The sequence below is a fragment of the Cervus canadensis genome, chromosome 16, assembly GCF_019320065.1.
Source record: "Cervus canadensis isolate Bull #8, Minnesota chromosome 16, ASM1932006v1, whole genome shotgun sequence".
Classification (NCBI taxonomy): domain Eukaryota; kingdom Metazoa; phylum Chordata; class Mammalia; order Artiodactyla; family Cervidae; genus Cervus; species Cervus canadensis.
Window position 1 is genome coordinate 55,184,612 of NC_057401.1, and position 19,530 is coordinate 55,204,141.

At 45.2% G+C, this 19,530-nt stretch overlaps 1 protein-coding gene across 4 annotated transcripts in view; it reads right to left on the reverse strand.

Moving 5' to 3' along the window:
* The window catches only part of TRIO (trio Rho guanine nucleotide exchange factor), a 366,334-nt gene that overhangs the window by 20,376 nt on the left and 326,428 nt on the right, over positions 1-19,530 (reverse strand). For all 4 annotated transcript variants that reach the window (XM_043488447.1, XM_043488443.1, XM_043488445.1 and 1 more), the window contains 10 exons: positions 18,590-18,685; positions 11,516-11,664; positions 9,941-10,007; positions 8,499-8,602; positions 6,718-6,787; positions 4,365-4,454; positions 2,784-2,876; positions 1,989-2,039; positions 1,698-1,775; positions 558-749 (listed from right to left, as the gene is read on the reverse strand). In XM_043488447.1, the coding sequence (XP_043344382.1) occupies positions 558-749; positions 1,698-1,775; positions 1,989-2,039; positions 2,784-2,876; positions 4,365-4,454; positions 6,718-6,787; positions 8,499-8,602; positions 9,941-10,007; positions 11,516-11,664; positions 18,590-18,685 (990 nt within the window). The remainder of the gene's footprint in view (positions 1-557; positions 750-1,697; positions 1,776-1,988; positions 2,040-2,783; positions 2,877-4,364; positions 4,455-6,717; positions 6,788-8,498; positions 8,603-9,940; positions 10,008-11,515; positions 11,665-18,589; positions 18,686-19,530) is intronic.

The window sequence follows — 19,530 nt, forward strand, 5'->3', positions numbered from 1 at the left end:
GGTTTCCCTGTCCATCACCAACTCCTGGTACTTGCTCAAACTCATGTCCATTGAGTCAGTGATGCCATCCAACCATCTCATCCTCTGTCATCCTCTTCTCCTCCTGCCTTCAAACTTCCCCAGCATCAGGATCTTTCCCACTGAGTCAGTTCATCAGGTGGCCAAAGCACTGGAGCTTCAGCTTCAGTCCTTCCAATGAATAATCAGGGTTGATTTCCTTTAGGATTGACTGGTTTGATCTCCTTGCAGTCCACGGGACTCTCAAGAGTCTTCTCCAGCACCATAGTTTAAAAGCATCAATTCTTCGGCACTCAGCCTTCCTTACGGTCCAACTCTCACATCCATACATGACTACTGGGAAAACCATAGCTTTGACTCTACGAACCTTAGTCGGCAAAATAATGTCTCTGCTTTTTTAATATGCTGTTTAGGTTTGTCGCAACCTTTCTTCCAAGGAGCAGGAAAGAGCAGGACACGTCATCATTAAAAAGGACACATTTTTTCAGCGTACCAGGTATATGCATTAGTGCTTGAGAAAATCGGCAAACACGAATTACCTTGATACTGTTCTTGAACAGGAATCCTGGCATGGAGAAGCCCTTTTTTTTATCCAGCGGCTCGCTGAAAATGACGATCTGCTCGAAGAGGAACACCCGCCTCTCTTTGCAGCGAGGCAGCAGCCCCGTGTCCTGGTCCGTGACCAAGAACGTGTCCTGCAGGAGCAGCTTGCCCTGGGCCACGATCTTACCCTGGAATGTGGAGAAGGGTACAGAGGAACAGAAGAAAACATTGCATTCAAAGTTAAGACACAGGAACTTTTGTTTTCTTTAGTTTTCCTCCCACAGAATGATGTATTTTTCTGGTATTAATTTATGGAGTGTAGACATTTCTTTTAGTATAATGAGCTCTTAGCTCCAAAGAGAAAAATCATCTAAATAAAATTCTTGCCAGCTCCTGTGTAAACCACTGGCCTCAGTTACAGTCAGAGACGGAAAGTGGATGGAAGGGTGTAGTTCGCAGTGGAAGCGTGCTTCTCCAGGGGCGGGTCCATGGCTGGGCGCCACTAGCATCCTGGGTGGGACCCACTCACCAATGCACAGGAGCCCTCCAGGAGAGCCTGTCTGTGTTTTTCTTTTTTTTTTTTTGAGAACCCCAGCACCAGCATGTTAAACTAAACCCACTCCTCTAGCAAAACAGTAGGCAAGAAAAATAAAAACTCCTGCCTCCTTACTCGACAATCAAACTGAAAGAAAAAAAAAAGATTCTGGGCTCTGGACATCCTCAGGATGCTAGTAGGCAGTATGTAATCTGAGGGGTCTGGCAACTCACAGAGAAGTCTGTGACTAAGGGGGAGCCCAGGGACCTGGAGTCAGGCTCCGGGGGCTGACAGATGACAGATGGTAGATGGATGGGCCCCTGTGCGTTGTGCCGGGGAAGGAGGCTCGCTCCTCCACAGCAGAGGGCCCTGGAGACAGAGCAGAGGCCTGCCTGCTCCCACCATGAGGCGCTGGGCTTTGAGCAGGGGAAGGTCTCCCCCAAAAGCTAATCAGATGCACCCAGAAAAGCTGAAACATGGTGTCACTCAGGGTGAGGGACAGCGAGAGAAGACAGCAAACCAAGCAGAAAGAATTGGCTTTCTGCAGGTGGCGGCCAAGCATCCCAGACAGAGCAGTAAGTTTAAAGAGGAGCCACATTACGTCGAAGCCTTGTAGCCTCCCGACGTTCATCATGTCGTTGCAGCGCTTCGGGACGACGCACATGACCTCCACGGCTCTCTGCGGGGCGGGCGGAGCGGGGGAGCAGAGTGAGCCTTCAGTTCTGGGGCCAGGCTGGAGCACTAACCCTCCAATCTGCCCCCTTGTTCAGTTCCTCCCCTGCCCGCCCGCGAGTGGACGGACGGCACGCCCAGGGCTCGGGAAACACCCCCCTCTCCCCGGCCCCCCCAGGGACAGGCTGCTTCAGAGACGCACCCAGCGGGGTGTCAGTACCTCTAGTTCTGATGTATCCAGGCTGGCTTTTTTGGAATACTTGAGGAAGTCCTGTAGGAGGAAGACAGACACAAGGGCATGACAAGGGTGATGGTCACACAGCAGTACCCTTTCTGCTGAACCAGGATGCCAGCCACTGGGCCAGCCTCGTTTTTCTCTCCCAGTAACACAAAGATAAGGTAAGATATCCCCAGGCGGACCTCAAGCCACAGGAGGGCAAAAGTCAGGCCCAACTGATCTAAGCAGGTCTGATCTAAGTGGTTCCTGTGTCACCCCAAGACAGGCGCTCATCTCTCTTCACCTCCAGGTTCTGAGTTTTATGTGTGAAGGGATCTTGCCACCTCCAACAGTCACTTTTATCAAGGAAAATGGCTTGACTTTGCCTTCAGGGGTGCTGAGGCATTTGAATCACTCAAGGGCGGTTGCTGAGCCTTCAGAGAGGAACTGGCAGAGCCTAAACGTTTAATCTGAAGCCCCAAGGGGACAGAAAACCTGCAAGGTGGGTTAGAGCCCAAGAGAGTATTCAAGATCCGTGGTGGGGAGAAAAAGCTCACCTTCACAGATGTTTTGTTTCAGAACCTGATGTAAATGAAAAATTGAGAAAAGAGTATAAGGTGTCTCCTTCAGTTTTAAAAAACTTATTTGGAAATATTGGAAATCAGAAACGACAAGACTGCTTCATTTTTCTTTTTTTTTTTTTTTTACAGAAAAGCTGCTCATCACCTGCCCAGCCCGCGGTCCCCTCACGAGTCTCGTCCCCCCGCCGAGTGGGCTCGGGCCCCGGCAGAGCCTCACCTTCAGCAGCAGCTGGTACTTCGTGATCCTCTGCACTGGTTTGATCAGCAAGTCCGTGAGCTGCAGCCTGTGGCCCAGGCGCTGCTTTAAGTCCTGGGGTTTCGGAGGAGGAAGAAAAGGATCTTGAGTGCTGTCTTTTAATCAGTTAGTTATTCGTTTTGACATAACATTTTATTGTCCATCTAGAATGAAAACCTTTTCTGTTTTATGAAACTGAAAAACATGCTGAACGATCTCGACAGTTAAAGAGACTAGCAAGTACAGAAGGTTGAATGTGATTCATAAGATGTGCTTAATGTTAATCATTTGAAATTTAAACTTAACAATTATTGGGACTTAAACAATTCTGCCCCCCTCATATGATAGCACTTATATGTGGAATCTAAAATATGACACAAATGAACTTATTTACAAGACAGAAACAGACTAGTCATAGAAGACAAATCCATGATTACCAAAGGGGGAAGGGGGTGAGGGAATGGATAAATTTGGAGCCTGGGACCAGCAGAGACACACCACTATATACAAAATAAATAATAAGGCTGCTCTGTATAGCACAGGGAACCACACACAATATCCAGCAATAAATCACAATGGAAAAGAATATATGTACATATACAGGTATGTATATATGTACAACTGAATCACCCCCACTGTATACCAGAAACCAATACAACACTGGTAACCAACCACACTGACTACTGCCTTTTAAAAGGCAATTTTCAGTCCCTATAACTCAGAAATGTTAGCTACATGGTGGCAGAGGTACTGAGAAGAGAGGCCACGCTGCACATAACCCACCAGTGTGGGTCACCCACACAACCCACGGCTCAGAATGCCACGTTTGAGCTTCCTGAGCTGTTTTTTCAAAGCAGCCTTCTATGCTTGCCTACAAAAGTCTTTTTTTCAGTTGCTTACTTTTATTCATAAAAATATTTTATATCTAGGCTAAAAGTTTAGATCGTGAATTATCCTGCATGTGAAAGTGAGCCTTAGTTTGAAATTGATTTTAAAAACCTCTGATTTTAAGGCTACTCATTATTTTTTTGATCATTTTGTTTCCTTATTTTGGGTGTGCTGGCTTTTCTCTAGCTCTGGTGAGCAGGCAGCACTCGCCAGCTGCCTGATGGTCTTCTCGTGCCATCCAGTGTGTGGATGTCTTGCTGCGGACCATGGATCGAGGGCGCCTGGGCTCCAGTAGCTGAGGCTCCCCGCTCCAGAGCACAGACTCAACAGCTGTGGCTCCCAGGCTTAGCTGCTCCTTGGCATGTGGGATCTTCCCCGGGCCGGGGATCGAACTGGTGTCTCCCGCGCTGGCAGGCGGATTCTTGACCACTGAGCCCCCAGGGAAGCCCCAAGCCCCTGACTTTAGCCATGACCCCAGTGCTCTGGATGCTAAGGGATGTGATCACAGGTTGAATTTATACTCACTTCTCTGGTTTACAGGAAAGAAATACAAGTTCAGGACTCTTATAACTGAGGCTAATTTCCTGATGATTGCTTAATCTCATGGGAAACAAATTTTTGGAAATCAGCTGTAACCAACAATTCAGAACTGCTTTGTAACTCAGTCAGTCTTACCTCAAAAAAGGTGTCAATGTATTCTGAGACAATGTGTTCAGACTTTGGTTTATTTTGACAATAAACTATGTACATGTGCAACCTTCTCTCCTAGGAAAGGAAGGCAAACAGATGGGTTAGAACACAGGAAGCATGTACACAGCGTAACCGCATTCGGAGAGGAACTTTTCTTTCGAGAAAACCGCATGGTTAGGCTCTTGGGAGCACATTCCAGGTTCCTGATGCTGGCTCCAAAAACAGCCCTTCTTTATCTTTCCCTCAGATACATCAAACCTCACACTTTACTTGGGAAAATACCAGAGGTGGTGAAAGAACACAGTTCTTAGTATTACACCAAGCATCACTTTCTACCCTTCAAACTCTGCCAGTGGCTCTGGGAAGGCTGGCTTTTTTTTTTTAACGAGGTTAGAAAAAGCTCTTTAAATACTGAAGGCAGTCTTAAATACTGAGCCATTATTTCCTGCACTCACCCTCAAAGTGTGCTGTACACACTGCTGGGGTCCTGGAGGCCTCCTGGGGACCCATCAGGTCAAACTATTTTCAAATAATACTAAGTTGTCACCTATCCTTTTCATGTGAGACCATCTGCAGTGATGTGCAAAATCAGTGGTAGGAGAAACTGCTGGCATTTTAGCAAATATCCCTCACCACTAGACATGCCAGCTTCAGCTAAGACTGTCCTTGATGAAGTGACAAAAATTCATTGTACTGAGACTCAACCACGGGCTATATACCTTTCTAACCTTCCTGTGATAAGACAGGGGTCCTGGTGACGCGTCTGCCTTGTGTGAGAGCAGGCGCGGCAGCGCCCTCGCGTGACTGAGCCATGAGCTGAACCAGCTGCTTGTTTTTACTTAAAAGCCTCAAGGACTATAATTATTTATGCGTGGGTATCTGCTAAACCCTTTCCTGAACATGGATAAAATAAGCCTGTTGTTTCAAGGCAAACAACCTGCAATGTCTATTAATAATGAAAATTTAAGCTTTCAAGCAAAAAATTAACATTTTGGAGAACGTGGATCTGCCATCTTGACCTTGACCATGAAAACGAAAGTGAAAGTCGCTCAGTCTTTATGACCCCAGGGACTATACAGTCCATGGAATTCTCCAGGCCAGAATACTGGAGTGGGTAGCCTTTCCCTTCTCCAGGGGATCTTCCCAACCCAGGGATTGAACCTAGGTCTCCCGCATTGTAGGCCGATTCTTTATCAACTGAGCTACTAGAACTTGACAATACTTAAAAGATTTTTGTGAAGAGATGGGTGGTGATATGAACAAATCTGATTTTTTCTTTTTTTGGCGGCGGGGATATTGTTTATTGAAATAGTTCACCATCTGGAAGATCTATCTCAATCAGTGGGTCAGGATTTTCCAAAAGACCAATGCAGGATGTCATGAGCTGGTGCAGGAGGGAAAGTGTCTTTAATGGCAAGATGGCTCTGTGGCTTTCAGCGCAACAGAAGTGAGGTCACCAATGGGCTTTCAGATTCCATGTTGCAACTAACCTTTAAGAAATTCTCACTTGAGTTTTGGTGCAGTATCTAAGAAGACTGTCTATAAATGATCTGAAAAGGCTATTAAAATACTCATTCCTTTCTAACCAAATATCTGCTTGAGGATAGTTTTTTTTTTTTCCTGTAAATTCTAACTAAAAAAAAATATCACAGTAGGTTCAATACAGAAACAAGATATAAACATGCATCTATCTTCTATTAAGCCAGACATTAAGGAGATGTGCAAAAATACAAAAGCTCTGGTCACTTTGAAAATATGGCAATTTTTCCTAAAAACCAAACCAAACAAAAAAAACCCCTTATTCTTAACGTGCTTATTTAATTAATTTGTTTGTTTGTCTTATTGCCACAGCATGCGGCATGTGGGATCTTAGTTAACCAACTAGGGATGGAACCCACACCCCCTGAAGTGGAAGCATGGAGTCTTAACGGCCAGACTGTCAGTAGGTTCCAACATGCTTGCTTTAGATTTACAAATACTTGGTTACTACATTAAACCCGCTGCACATCTAGGTACATCACCATCTGCACCAGACACTTCTTTGCCCAAAGACGTTTCCAAATGTTCCTGCTGCTGGTCTGGCTCTGGTCCCCTTCGGACCATCTTGGCCTGTTTGTGAGCTAAACAGCCAACTCGGGCCAGTTGACAGGGAAAGCAGACCATGTGCATGTAGAAGAGCAGTGGGGGATTTGAATTCCAACCAGCTGACACTGTACGGTTTGATTTTATTTAATATAAGCATTTCTGTAAACTGCAAGTGAGTTCTCCTTTAATCTGACAAGCCAATTACTAAATATGACAATACAGAAGAGAATATAAATAATGCTTCTGTACTTACATGTTTAACAAAAAGGGATCCTAGTTTTTCCGGATCTTCAAGGCACTTCTCCAACTCTCCTAAAAAAAAGCTGCAGCGAAAGGAGAAATATTAGAACCATCTCCGATTTGGCCTTCTAATTTTAGACTGAGGTTTAAATTTTCAAAATAGTCTGTTTTGACATTAGCAATCTGGAAGTGTAAAGTATATGTTTAGACACTACAACGCATACTGAAAAACGTTTTGTTAGGGCAGAAAGAGATACAACTTAAAACAGTTTAAAAAGGTTAAGTCAGAGCAAAACACCCCTTGACTGGCAACCTTCCCTTCCCCTGGATAATCCACATTTCTGTTTCATTTTTTAAAATGACTCAAATAATAAAATCTCATCTGAATATGGGATAAAAAAAAATGCTTCAAAGCAGTTGGTCATTTTTCTTTATCTTGGTCTGCATACCTGTGAATTTCATATTCTTTCCATGGTCATTTTTAAGAGGCTCAAATCTGAATGTAATCTGTGACAGCTTTATAGAGTTTTCTTTAATAAATAAAGTTTTCTCAAACATTATCAAAATCAACTTCTAGGTTGCAAATATTAGGTCCCATTAAGATAAAATTGGGGCTTCCCAGGTGGTACAGTGATAAAGAATCTGCCTGCCAATGCAGGAGACACAAGAGATGAAGGTTCGATAGCTGGGTCGGGAAGAGCCCCTGGACAAGAAAGTGGCAACCCACTCCAGTATTCTGCCTGGGAAATTCCATGGACAGAAGAGCCCACTGGGCTACAGTCTATGGGGTCGCGAAAGAGTCGGACATGACTGGGCACACAGCATACACACAAGATCAAAAGTAGGTATAACCACAGAAACGGAACAAAACAGACGACTGCTCTTCACTTCGTCTAGACTAGAGCTGTTGGTGAGACGTACGCCCACCTTAGCTATCACTTCCATATGTTGCTATTTGTATCTTGGATTTTACTGACCTGCAAGCCAGCACACCAGTGAATGCCATGTTGAACCGTCTTGCATTTGAGGATGCACCATCCTCTGGTTCTGCACATACCACGCAGACACTGTATCTCCAGGGGCAACTTCCCTGTCTGGTCATCCCAGCAGCTTGGTGCTGTTTCCCCTTTTCTGTCATAGCTTAAGAACCAGCCTTGGGACCACACGATTAGATAATGGCACCAAATATCCCTTTAAAAAATTGGTTTCACTACAGATCAGGACAGGTGTGGCAAGGTACTGGAATCAAATTTGATTTTCATGGGCAATCATGTCTACTTTCCCCATGAATGCTGACTTGAAAAATAACTCTTTAATAGTAATTTGTATTTATTACAGAGGTGGCTGCAATTTTAACTACAAATACTCATCAAGGCTTACTCTATGCAGGTGTTGTTTTAAGTGCTTTACGTATGTGTATTAACTCAGTCACTCCATAAAAACCCCACGAGACGGTAACACAGTGACCCAAATGAAGGATGGAGGCAGACAGCTCAGGGTCAGGACCAGACTATGAACCCAGATGGTCAGACTCGGTACCCAGGCCTCCAGCCCCACCTTCCCCCGCTCCTGGGCCCCTGGATGGACCAGCATGAAGAAAGTACGGGACTTCCTCTGCCATGAAACGCAACCAGAAAACTCCTCAGCAAAGCAGTATTTCCTCTGCACCAGCTGCCTGCACGAGGCTATACAGGTAGTGAAATGAAATGAATCAACGGGTATCCTCTCCCACTCGCCCGACAAGACTGTGACGCAGTTCGGCCCACGGCTGAGCGCGGAGTGTATTTAACGTACTCTCTGTGCCAGTCGTAAATCTGATGGATGTTGCCAAACACAATCTTGTCTTTGCCTTTCATGTCGTCAGGAACACCATCTTCTTTCATAAGTGCCATGTAGCCCTAAAAGTAAATATGTAAAGATTATTTCATTGAACATGTTTGAATCAAGTAGTGGTTTATTGACTGAGAGTCACAGAGGACAAAACAGACATACACACTGTCTTGTAAACCAATTATTTAAGAATAAAAACCTTTTGAGAAATATGTCCTTAACTGGCCCGTGAAAATATAGTCACATTCATTGCCATGACTTTCTCTCCCTGAACTGTTTAGCATTCAAAGATCAAAACTCTTCTGAGGATCTGGAAAGTTTAAATAAATGCAAATGATTTCATAAAACAAATCATCCTGTCAGCTTGTAAATATTAACTATTTGGCATGAAGCGTTATTTCCTCTGTTCTCAGTACTGATCTGATATAAACAGACTTTCTTTTCTTTTTGGATTATCTACATAATTTGTTAAATAAGGATTTAATAATATATTTTCCACAAATTGCTTTCTAACACCAGCTGGTTAACTATGTTGCTAAAATGTGGTTTAAAACTTCTATATAACTCAGATGGGATTGAGCCTATACAAGAAGCTCTGAAGTTATTCTTGGTAACGATGACAGATATGTCATGCATGTTTAATCTTTTATGTTATGCAATTAACTGTAATAGCTATTACTTTTCATGGAATGTCCATCCAAAAAGTACTGCCTTGTACATATTTGCAAAGCTGAAGGAATAAATGATAAAGTTTCATTTTACAAAAATAGCTTTCTCATGAATTGAGTTTACTAACATGATGATGCCCTGAAGTTAATGTAGGGACAAGGCCAGAGATGACTCTTGATTTCGGATGAAAGACAGCGTCTTTGCTATGGTTACAAATTGCAGAGCAACTTCTGGTCAGTGAAACTGGTGACATATTCGTTCTGTGAAAACTACAGGCAAATGGCCTGGGGTGGCAGCCACTGACCAAGCTCCAAACCCGGGGGGATTCAGGACGTAACTGAATCCAGAGCTGGTCACATTGACTTTTCAACCAAAGATGTCCTCATTTCTGTGGTGATGCCCACATTCTTATAAAATAATCAAAGGCCAGATTTCCATACCAGAAATTCATTGTTTGGAGATAACATTTACAAACTATATATATATGTGTATATATATATATATAAAAGAAGACTGTCAAGATGCACTGTTCAAAAAAGAAGTCTTTAAAAAGTTATTAAGGTATTTGGCTAAATTTTATTTTTCAGAAATATTTTGTTGGTTGTTTTACTGTTTTTAGTCAAAAATATTTTCCAAGGCTTTTGAGAAGCTATCAGCATTCAACTGTCCAAATGAACACCCTTCTGACAAGCCTCAGAGCTAGCTGATACAGGTTATTTATCTCTGAAAGTACACACCTCCACCACACAGCCAAGGTCCCGCACATAGTCACGCTCGGTCTCCACTAATTCCTGTAAAACGTAGCTGAAAAAAGGGAGGGGAAAAACAGTGTTTACAATCCACAATCTAAGGAATTGTCCGATGACACTCATTCATACTTTTTCTTTCATCAGGTCAGATTCTGCAGGGGCTGTGAAGTAACCTGACAAACTTATACTTCGGGTCCCCAGCCACTTACAAGTTCACATGGGTGACCCACAGGAACTGCAGAGGTCACAAAAGACCTCACGTTCGGGGTGCATTCCTGTCACCAGACTCTGACCGTGTGGACGATGACTAAGAGAAGCCAAGACATTAAAGGAAGTCGGTTTTCTGCTTCTTTGTGCTTTAACGCTTGAGTCATTTTAAGCTTTCCTGGATATACAAAAGAAATTTACCTCAGATGTTTAAAGCCTTGGATCTGAACACATCACTCAGAAATGTTCCTTTCAGTAAGGATCAGTAACCACTGATCCTTAAGGCCATTCAGATAATAGAGGACAATCACTTGATTAGTTACAGCAAATCACCTCAATTGACCTGGAAAAGTTAATTGGCTGATTGGTTGGTTTGTTCATTCAACCAGCACCTCTTATGCACCTGAAGTCACTTTAGATGCTGGGATACAGCATCAAACCAAGTCTCTGTGTTCATGCGGCTGGTAAATTTTTTCCTCTTTTCCAAATATAATTTTAAACCTTTTGTAAAATTTTTCAGGACTTTTTAACGGAAACTAAAAAATTCTATGTTTCATGTTTCTGGGACTGCATTTAATTCTATGTTGCCTTTTTTCTTTACTACTGTGGATATAATGAGGCTTTCCAGGTGGTGCAGTCGTAACAAATCTGCCTGCCAATGTAGGAGACACAAGAGAAGTGGGTTCAATCCCTGGGTCAGGAAGATCCCCCGGAGGAGGAAACGGCAATTCACTTCAGTATTCTTGCCTGGGAAATCCCATGGACAGAGGAGCCTGGTGGGCAACCCTCTGTGATGTCGCAGAGAGTCGGCCACCACTGAGCGACAGAGCACACACGCCTGAATGTGATGGAAAGTACAGCAGCTTCTCACCGGGAGTGACAGAAGAGATTCTCCTATCACTCTTGTTTCCAAATAAAGTGCAATGCAGAAATAAAAGAATGAGTGCTGCGGCTATGCCTCCCTGCAGCCTCCTGAGGCTCTGAACACTTTGCAAACACACGTACACATGGCCCACGTGGTAAAGAGCCCGCCTGCCAAACGCAGAAGACTCCCAAGAGGCTCAGGTTCGGTCCCGGGTCGGGAAGATCCCCGGAGGAGGGCATGACAACCGGCTCCAGTATCCTTGCCTGGAGAATGCCATGGACAGGGGAGCCTGGTGGGCTACAGTCCACGGGGTCGCACAGAGTCGGACACGACTGAGCTGACTTAGCACGGCACGCTCGTGTTAACTGCTCAGCGAAGAGACCCTGGGTCTCCTCCTGCGACTCAGAGAGGAAGCCGGGCCACAGCTCTGAAGATGGCTGGGCCAGCAGGGGGGCCCCCGAGCGCTGACAGCTAGAACACTGGGGTCTTACTGTCGTCTCTTTAAAGAGCTGGACTTCCTCTCTTCCATCTCATCGATGGGCGAGGAGGAGGACAGCAGGGAGTTGTCTGAAGGGTTGAAGGAGGGGCTGCTGCTGTCCCCCTGGTCGACGAGGAGCGAGCTGGGACGATCCTCCAGAGCCTGGAAGAAATCAAAGCCACAGTCACGCCTCCTGCCTACACAGTTCATGAGGCTGAAATAAGGACCAGGAGGTCTCCTACGTCAGAATACACAGTAGGCCTGGCCTGTGACACTGCAGAACCTATGGGTGTGAAATTACAAGGCTATTTAACAACAAAGCCCCAGGATTCATCTAAAGACTGAGTAAGAGGGAAGTCAGAATGCAAAGTGCAGTGAATTTATGTCCATTAATATATTCTATTCGTTGTTACCAAATAATTAGAAACAAAACATTTGGCTCACATCACACACTGCAGCCATTTCAAATCCGGCCCTTTTCTGTTCAGTTACATTCCTGCCACATGAAAGCACGACCATTTCAGAAGCGTGTGCAGTCAACTCCGATCGGGCTAGCATACCCCGACACACTGCCCACTCCTTGTTGGTGACTACGCAGCAGCTGCAGCAAACTCGTATTTTAATTTAAAGGAAAGATTTGTTTCTTGACTATCCGTGAAGCCTTGACTCATACTTCAATGCATACAACTCATGCGGCTAAAATTAATCTCCATTTCTGTGACCCTCACAACTTCTTCCTTCTATAGGAAGTGGTTGCCATGCTGGCCTCAATTACTTGTTCACAACTCTCTCCCTCACTGAATTTTAGTTCCTGCAGGTGAGTGTTTTCATTGTTAGATCCACTTGAGAACCTCGAATAAATCCGTGAGATGACTACTGATGACTTTTTCCCCTGGGTTAGTGTGGCCAGGATCAGCAACTGATTACTTTCTTATTGGTATGTATTAATTTTCTTTCTTAATCAGAATTCACAAAGTTTCTAGGGGTACAGGTGACAGTTCTTTTTTTTTAATTGAAATATACATGGTTTACTATGTTGTGTTAGTTTCAGGTATCCAGCAAAGTGATTCAGTTATACATATATATAAAATAATCTGAAAAAGGATATATGCACAGGTTATTACAAGATACTGAATATAGCTTCCTGTGCTATACAATAGGTCCTCATTGTTTATCTGTTTTATATACAGTGGTATGTATCTGTTAATCCCAAACTCCTAATTTATCCCTCTCTCACCTTCCCCCTTTGGTAATCATAAATCTGTTTTCCATGCCTGTGAGTCTCTTTGTTTTGTAAATAAGTTCCTTTGTATCATTTTTATCATGTTCCATACATAAGTGCTATCACATGACATTTGTTTCTCTGAACTTCACTCTGTATGACAATCTCTAGGCCCCTCATGTTGCTGCAAACAGCATTATTTCATTCTTTTTCAATGGCTGAGTAACAGTCCATCGTGTGTGTGTGGGTATACATACCCATCTGTCGACAGGTGGGTCGCTTCTATGTCTTGGCTATTGTAAACAGTGCTGCTATGGACATTAGAGTGCATGTATCTTTTCAAATTAAGAGCTTTCATCTTTTCTGGATACATGCCCAGGAGCGGGATCATGTGGTAGCTCTATTTTTAGTTTTTTAAAAACCTCCATACTGTTCTCCATAGTGGCTGTACCAAATTACATTCCCACCAATAGTGTAAGAAGGTTCCCTTTTCTCCACACCCTCTCCAGCGTTCAGCATTTGTTGATTTTTCAATGATGGTCATTCTGAATGGTGTGAGGTGACACCTCAGTGTAGTTGTGATTTTCACTTGTCTGATGATTAGCGATGCTGAGCATCTTTTCATGTGCCCGTGGCCCACCTGTATGTCTTCTTTGGAGAAATGATTGTCTAGGTCTTCTACTCATTTTTCGATTGGGTTGTTTATTTTTTTGATATTGAGCTGAATGAGCTGTTTGTATATTTTGGAGATTAATCCCTTGTCAGTTCACATCATCTGCCAATAGATGACAGTTCTTCTGAAACTCCCACAGTGACACAGCTGGACATATAGGTGATCAAGAGGTATTTAAGCAATGTAACTGGGGAAAATGTGATTTCTCTTCAAACAAAAAGCCTGATACAAACTACAAGAACTTAGTATTTTCTACCAAACTAAAACCTCTAATACTTGTCCTGTTTCCCCGTAAGTGACAGGCTGAAGCTGGCGTGCTCACTAAGCCTAGCTTTGAGGACACCGAGTCTGTTCCTGCAGTCCTGTTCATCAAACCCATGGAGCTGTGCACACACACCGACTCCTGCTCTCAGTGAATGAAGAGACATTCAGGAACGGGGCTCGGTGAGCACACAGCATTCTGATTTTTAAGTAAACAGCTCTTGACCTCGACTGGAAGCACACGTGCGGCAGCAGGGCCTGGTCCACACGTGCGGGTCCCGGAGGCCGATCTCGGCCAGGAGGTTGGAGGATGCTGGGAGGGAGGAGCAGTGCTGTCTGCTGCCCGGATCGGGAGGACACTGAAGCTCGTTAGATTTAATGACGGTCACTTCAAGGGTGAGGAGAGACAGGAAAGAAAGGCGGCAGAGGGCCCTCCACACAGAAGCCAGCTGGGGAGGCACTGGACTCCATGGATGCCCGTGAGGCCCCTCTGGACCCGGCAGCCACATGGAGCGTGCGGACGCCCCCGAGGCCGCGCTCACATTTGTGACGTCCACCCCCAGCCGCCCAGCGGCCCCTTCTGGCAACTGCTCGAGTAAAACGGCACGGGCGCTGTCCCAGAACGGAAATCTGTCTTGGACAAATTATTTGTGAAGGTCTCTGGGTCTGGTGGGTTTTTGTGGGTAGGTTCTTATCAACTTTCCCTATTCCTTAAATGAAAGGAGAATATCTATGTAGACCTAACTCTTCAGAGGGCTTCCCGGGTGCCTCAGCGGTAAATAACCTGTCCACCTACACAGGAAATGCAAGAGACACGGGTTCGATCCCTGGGTCGGGGAGACCCCCCTGGAGAAGGAAATGGCAACCCTCTCCAGCATTCCTGCCTGGAGAATCCCATGGACAGAGGGGCCTGGCGGTCCGTGAGGTCACAGAGTCGGACATGACTGAGCGTAAGCACCCACGACTCCTCTGAGGTTAATACTGGTAAACTGTATTTTCTTAAGCAACTGCCCACTTCATCCCAGGTTTTCAAATTTACTTTCAAAGAGGTGAACAAGGTAACGTGTCAGGGAATGTTTGACGGGAGGATTCCTACATGCTGTCTCTCATGAGTCCTTTGTCCCTCTTCAAGCGGAACAGCACGCTGCTCCCAGGGACTGAGGTCATTGTGTGAGGCAAGCATGAGTCTCCTTTAGTAAACATTCTCCTTAGGACAAAACAGCTTAATCTCCTTCCCCTTTCTTGAGATATGGATTGTCTCCTGACCTTGTGACTAACGTTACCCCTTGTTCCCTTGGTAACAGTTGCTGTACATTTGGTTTTCTGATCTCTATCATTCCCGAAAGAAGTTTCTTGTACTGCAGCCTATATATACTCATAGAAAAATCATTAATGCACCTTTGCTCCATCAGAGCGTAGGTCCCTGGGTCTTTTTTGTCTCTCTCTCTCTCTTTCTCTCTTTCACTTTCTTATCGTCGACTCCGCACCACAAGGTTCTGGTCCATTAAAGGACCCCAACAGTAATGCGTCACGATTATTTCAATTCTCGCTGATCTTTTCTTTACAGATTCTTATGTTGTGAATCTGGGTTTTTTTGGGTGTTTTTTTTTGCGAAGGTTACCTGAAGTCTGTATGCTTTGAAAAAACAAATCTTTGGTGTTATTATTATTCCCTTTTTCTGTTTTCCAGCTCATTAATTTCTGCTTTTACCTCTGTGAATTCAGTCTTTCTGCTTTTTTCCAAAAACAAATTGTGCTGTTCTATTATCTTGAGTTAGATGTTTGTTTCACTTATTCTCATTCTTTCTTGGGTTTCTCTTTATATGCAGATCAACGGAGAGAAGAAAGCCCCAAAGTCAGCTGCAGTTCCTGGGGCTGTTAGCTGCTGTCGCCCCCTGCCCACGCTTCCCTCATCAGGAACGTGGAGGTGGAGAGAGAAGTGAATTTCAGGGAAGGGCTTGCGGGGTGAGGAGAGTCAGCTCCCTGAAAACAGATGGCACGACGGCAGGACACCTTCTCCCATCACCTCTCGAGTCCACCGCACACACGGCTTGGCAGGGCTAACAATTCAGTGTTTCAGTCTGATTACAAAGTCACGACAGCCTAAGAGATCGCCCGCAGGAAAACAAACGGGGGTGACGTGGCAGCCATGAGCCGTGCAGGAGTAACTCAGAGTCATGGGGAGCAGGCGGCGGCAGGGAAGGATGTTCAGATGATTCACTAGTTTTATCGGCAAAAGCAGTTCTCGTTTGAGGATTAGTCACAGCAAACCAAGCAGAGCTATGTTCCCTTGAGCCAGACAGAGAGGGCGCAGTCCAGATTACATTCCACGGAGAATGAAGGAGCAGCAAGTCCACCATAAAAAGCACAAATGTGGTTCTCCAATGGGGACAGAAGGTACAAGTGGAGTGCTCGGGTGGAGGGAGCTTGGCCGGAGCTTATCAAACAGCGCTGGGTTTACAAACCCCACCTTCCAGCTGGGAGGCTGAAGCAGACAGTAGGAGAATCTGAACCTACATCTCTGATTCCAAACCCACGCCTTTTCCACCCTGCCAACAGCTTTATGCCCATTCACTTCAGAAGAGTCGTGAGCAGAAATAATTCAATTTCAATGGATAGAGTTTAATTCTTCAAAGCTAAAAAGGGGGGAATAAACCACTGAGAGCTGAGAGACATGCATAGAACTTCTCTTCATCTGAATTTATGACACGTCAGTCTCAACCCACTCACAATGGAATCCCTTCAAACAGCTGCAGAACAATGACTAGCAGGTTGACGGAGTGCTGTCTCAAAACATTCCTTGGGAGAACAATTTCAGTTATTAGACAAGCATGGCTTTAATGATCCTATAACTGATGTGTATAAATGGCTGTTTCTAAAATGTTTAAGGATGCCTGAAAACTCAATTCAGTATTATTTGAGCATCTTTTTAGACCATCAATCAACTTGCTTCTCAAAGAGACAGGCAGGATGTGGCTAAGCTCCATTCATACTGACATGATCCCAAATTTCTGACCAAGTGGAGTTAAATTCTTGACTTATCTACCAAGTCCTTGCAGCCTTTCTGTCTAAACTCAAAGCCCACCACCACCCAGGCAGGGGTGGGGGCCAATACCTGTCAGTCTGGATTCTGGATGTAATTCCCATTTGACCAAAGCAACCAGCCTCAGCACCAGCTGCTTAGGGGTGGGTGGGAGAAGAAACTGGAGTGTTACATATATATATACATAGACACACAGTACCTAGTTAGTACTAGCTTTGGAAGATAAATTTCTAACTTTAAAGAAGTGGAGTTAGCCCGTGAACAACACAGGGGCTGGGATACCAGCCCTCTGTACGTGGTCCCTCAATTTGTGGTTCCACGCGTGCAGATTAACCCACTGCACACTATGCTGTTCTCTAGTATTCACTGTTGAAGACAATCTGTAAGTGGATCTGTGAAATCCAAACTGGGACTATTTAAGGGTCAACTGTATTTCCTTTTATCTAGCAATTCCACTGCTAAAAATTTACCCTATAAGTATATTTACATGTAATTATAATCACACATGTAATTAGCATGAATATTTATGCAGAGATAAACGCTGCAGTCCATGGGGTCGCAAAGAGTCGGACATGACTTCGTGACTGAACAATTAACAGAAATGAAAATTGTAAATGATAAATCTATCTATATATATATATAATGAATTTATTTAAATAAATTATAATAGACCTCTGTCCCTTTACCAGCTGGTCGAGTTTTCACACACTCCGTGTGCCTCAGTTTTCTCGTCTGTAAAATGAGAACACGGTAGTGTGTGCCCCCCTCACAGAGCTGTCGAGGGGAGTATACACAGAGACAGCGGTGGGAGGGAAGCATACCAAACTGTTCCACAGTGGTCACTGCGGGCTTTTATTTTAGGAGTGGTGACTTTTAAAAGATGTAGTAAGATAGGAGGTATACTAGTCTAAAAAGCTGTTACCATTACTGGTTTCTCTATTTCATAGGAAAACTTAAGAAAAAGAAATTTACTGATCTGAATCAGTCAGAAACAATGCATACCTAACTTCAAAGAATCAACATCTGATTTGGGGCTTTTATTAAATGAAGCCACGCTGACCCACTGGGAACATGAGGTGACTAAGAGAATAAAGCCCTGACACAGCAACGCAAACCCTTCTCCCTCATACACTGCAGACCCAAGTGAATGGTCTCAGACAGCGAGAGACTCCCAGTGATACCTGAGATACCAACGACCCACGAGAATGGAACTGACCACACTGGCTATGAGATGCCCACACTGCAGACCATGCGGGTGCAGGAAAGGGCTGACCGTGGCTCCTGGGAGGGCCCTCTAAGCCCCTGGCATGTCCTGCCTGATGAAGTCTGTCTACCTGGGGGTACTGGCTTCAGATAGACGGTCTATACTCACTGTGTGACTTTTGGTGGGGGCTTTGGGTCACGTGCTATCTTGATCTCCACAGGAGCAGGGGATGGGGTGAGCCATGTGAGGGGTCAACCTTGTGTATGTGATGGAGCCCAAATACAGACTCTGACCACCAAGGCCGGAGAGTGGGGTTGGGGGGGGTGGGCGGCAGTGTCCCTTGCTGGCCTTACCCTGCAGGTATCCTCACACACCGTGCGGTGCTGGGAGAGGCCAGCACTGGGCACCTGATTCCATGGGGAGAGGACAAGGGTGGCCTGGACTGAGCTTCCCGGGCCCGCCCCTGCACAACCTCCCTGGCGGACCTTCACCTCCACCCTTTCACAGTAATGAACAGCAACCGTGGCTTCGCTAAGCTCTGTGAGTCTTCAAGCCAGTTACTGAACCTGAGGATCCATCCTGCAGACTAGAGACGCACCTGTGAGGCCACCCGTGCCCACCCCTGCCCCCCAGTGCTCCATGAGCCGCTTCCAGCCCGGAGGCCTGAGCCCCTGGGAGACCTTACCATCTTGCTTTTCACGAGTTCCTCGATCGCGCTGACAAGCTCGGCTGCGCTCGGCGTTTCGGAGCTGGTGGGGCGGACTAATAACCGAGAGGAGGCCTAGAGAGGAAGTTGAGAAAAAGAGAGGGGGGAGGGGGATGCCTTGTGTTAGTCACTGGACAGATGGAAAATTCTCCTGCAAGCTCAGCCTCTTTTTAAAAGTAATTCCAGACCAAAAGACCACGAGTTTGTCTTTGTTTGCATTTATTTAAAGCCATCTTTTAAAATTTACAATATTCTGACATGAAACACTAAATAAGACCTGTCTGGGATACATGTGGAAAGCAGACAGAGTCTGGTTTTAATCTGCAGCCATGTCCCATCAGAATGTTTCTCAAAGAGGTGACTGGGCATGGGGGAGGATTCTAACTTTTTTTGCAACTGCTGGCTAGGCTACTGGCTAAGGAGGGAAAGACGGAGATCAACAGAAGAGTGACAGGCTTAAGGGCTAGTGGATGAATCCTTCAAAGAATTGGGAACCAAAAACAAGATACTAAAAATGGCTTTACTGTGTGGATGGGGTTCAAAGAAAGAAGGAAGGAAAGGAAAGGAGCCGGGAGCACTGACCAGACAGGGAGGAGGGGGACAAGCTCACCATTTTCTGTGCCATCCACTTCCCCAATGATTAGTGCAGAGGACAGGAGCTCTGTGGCCTCACAAGCTATCGGATGCCATTTACGGCTAGAGTCGGGGTGTACAGGGTGGACAGGTACGGGGTCTGGGGGAGGGGCTACTGAGCTCAAGTTTCAGTAATTAGCAAACACGCTGTGTTTGCAGATTACTCGCACCGTTAATTTACTGGAAACTAGAAGGGGGTGTAATATGAACCTTGCTTCATATTAAGGACAGCAGAGATGCATGCGACACACGGCTAGCTGTCCTAACGATGCATGGCTCACGGCAGA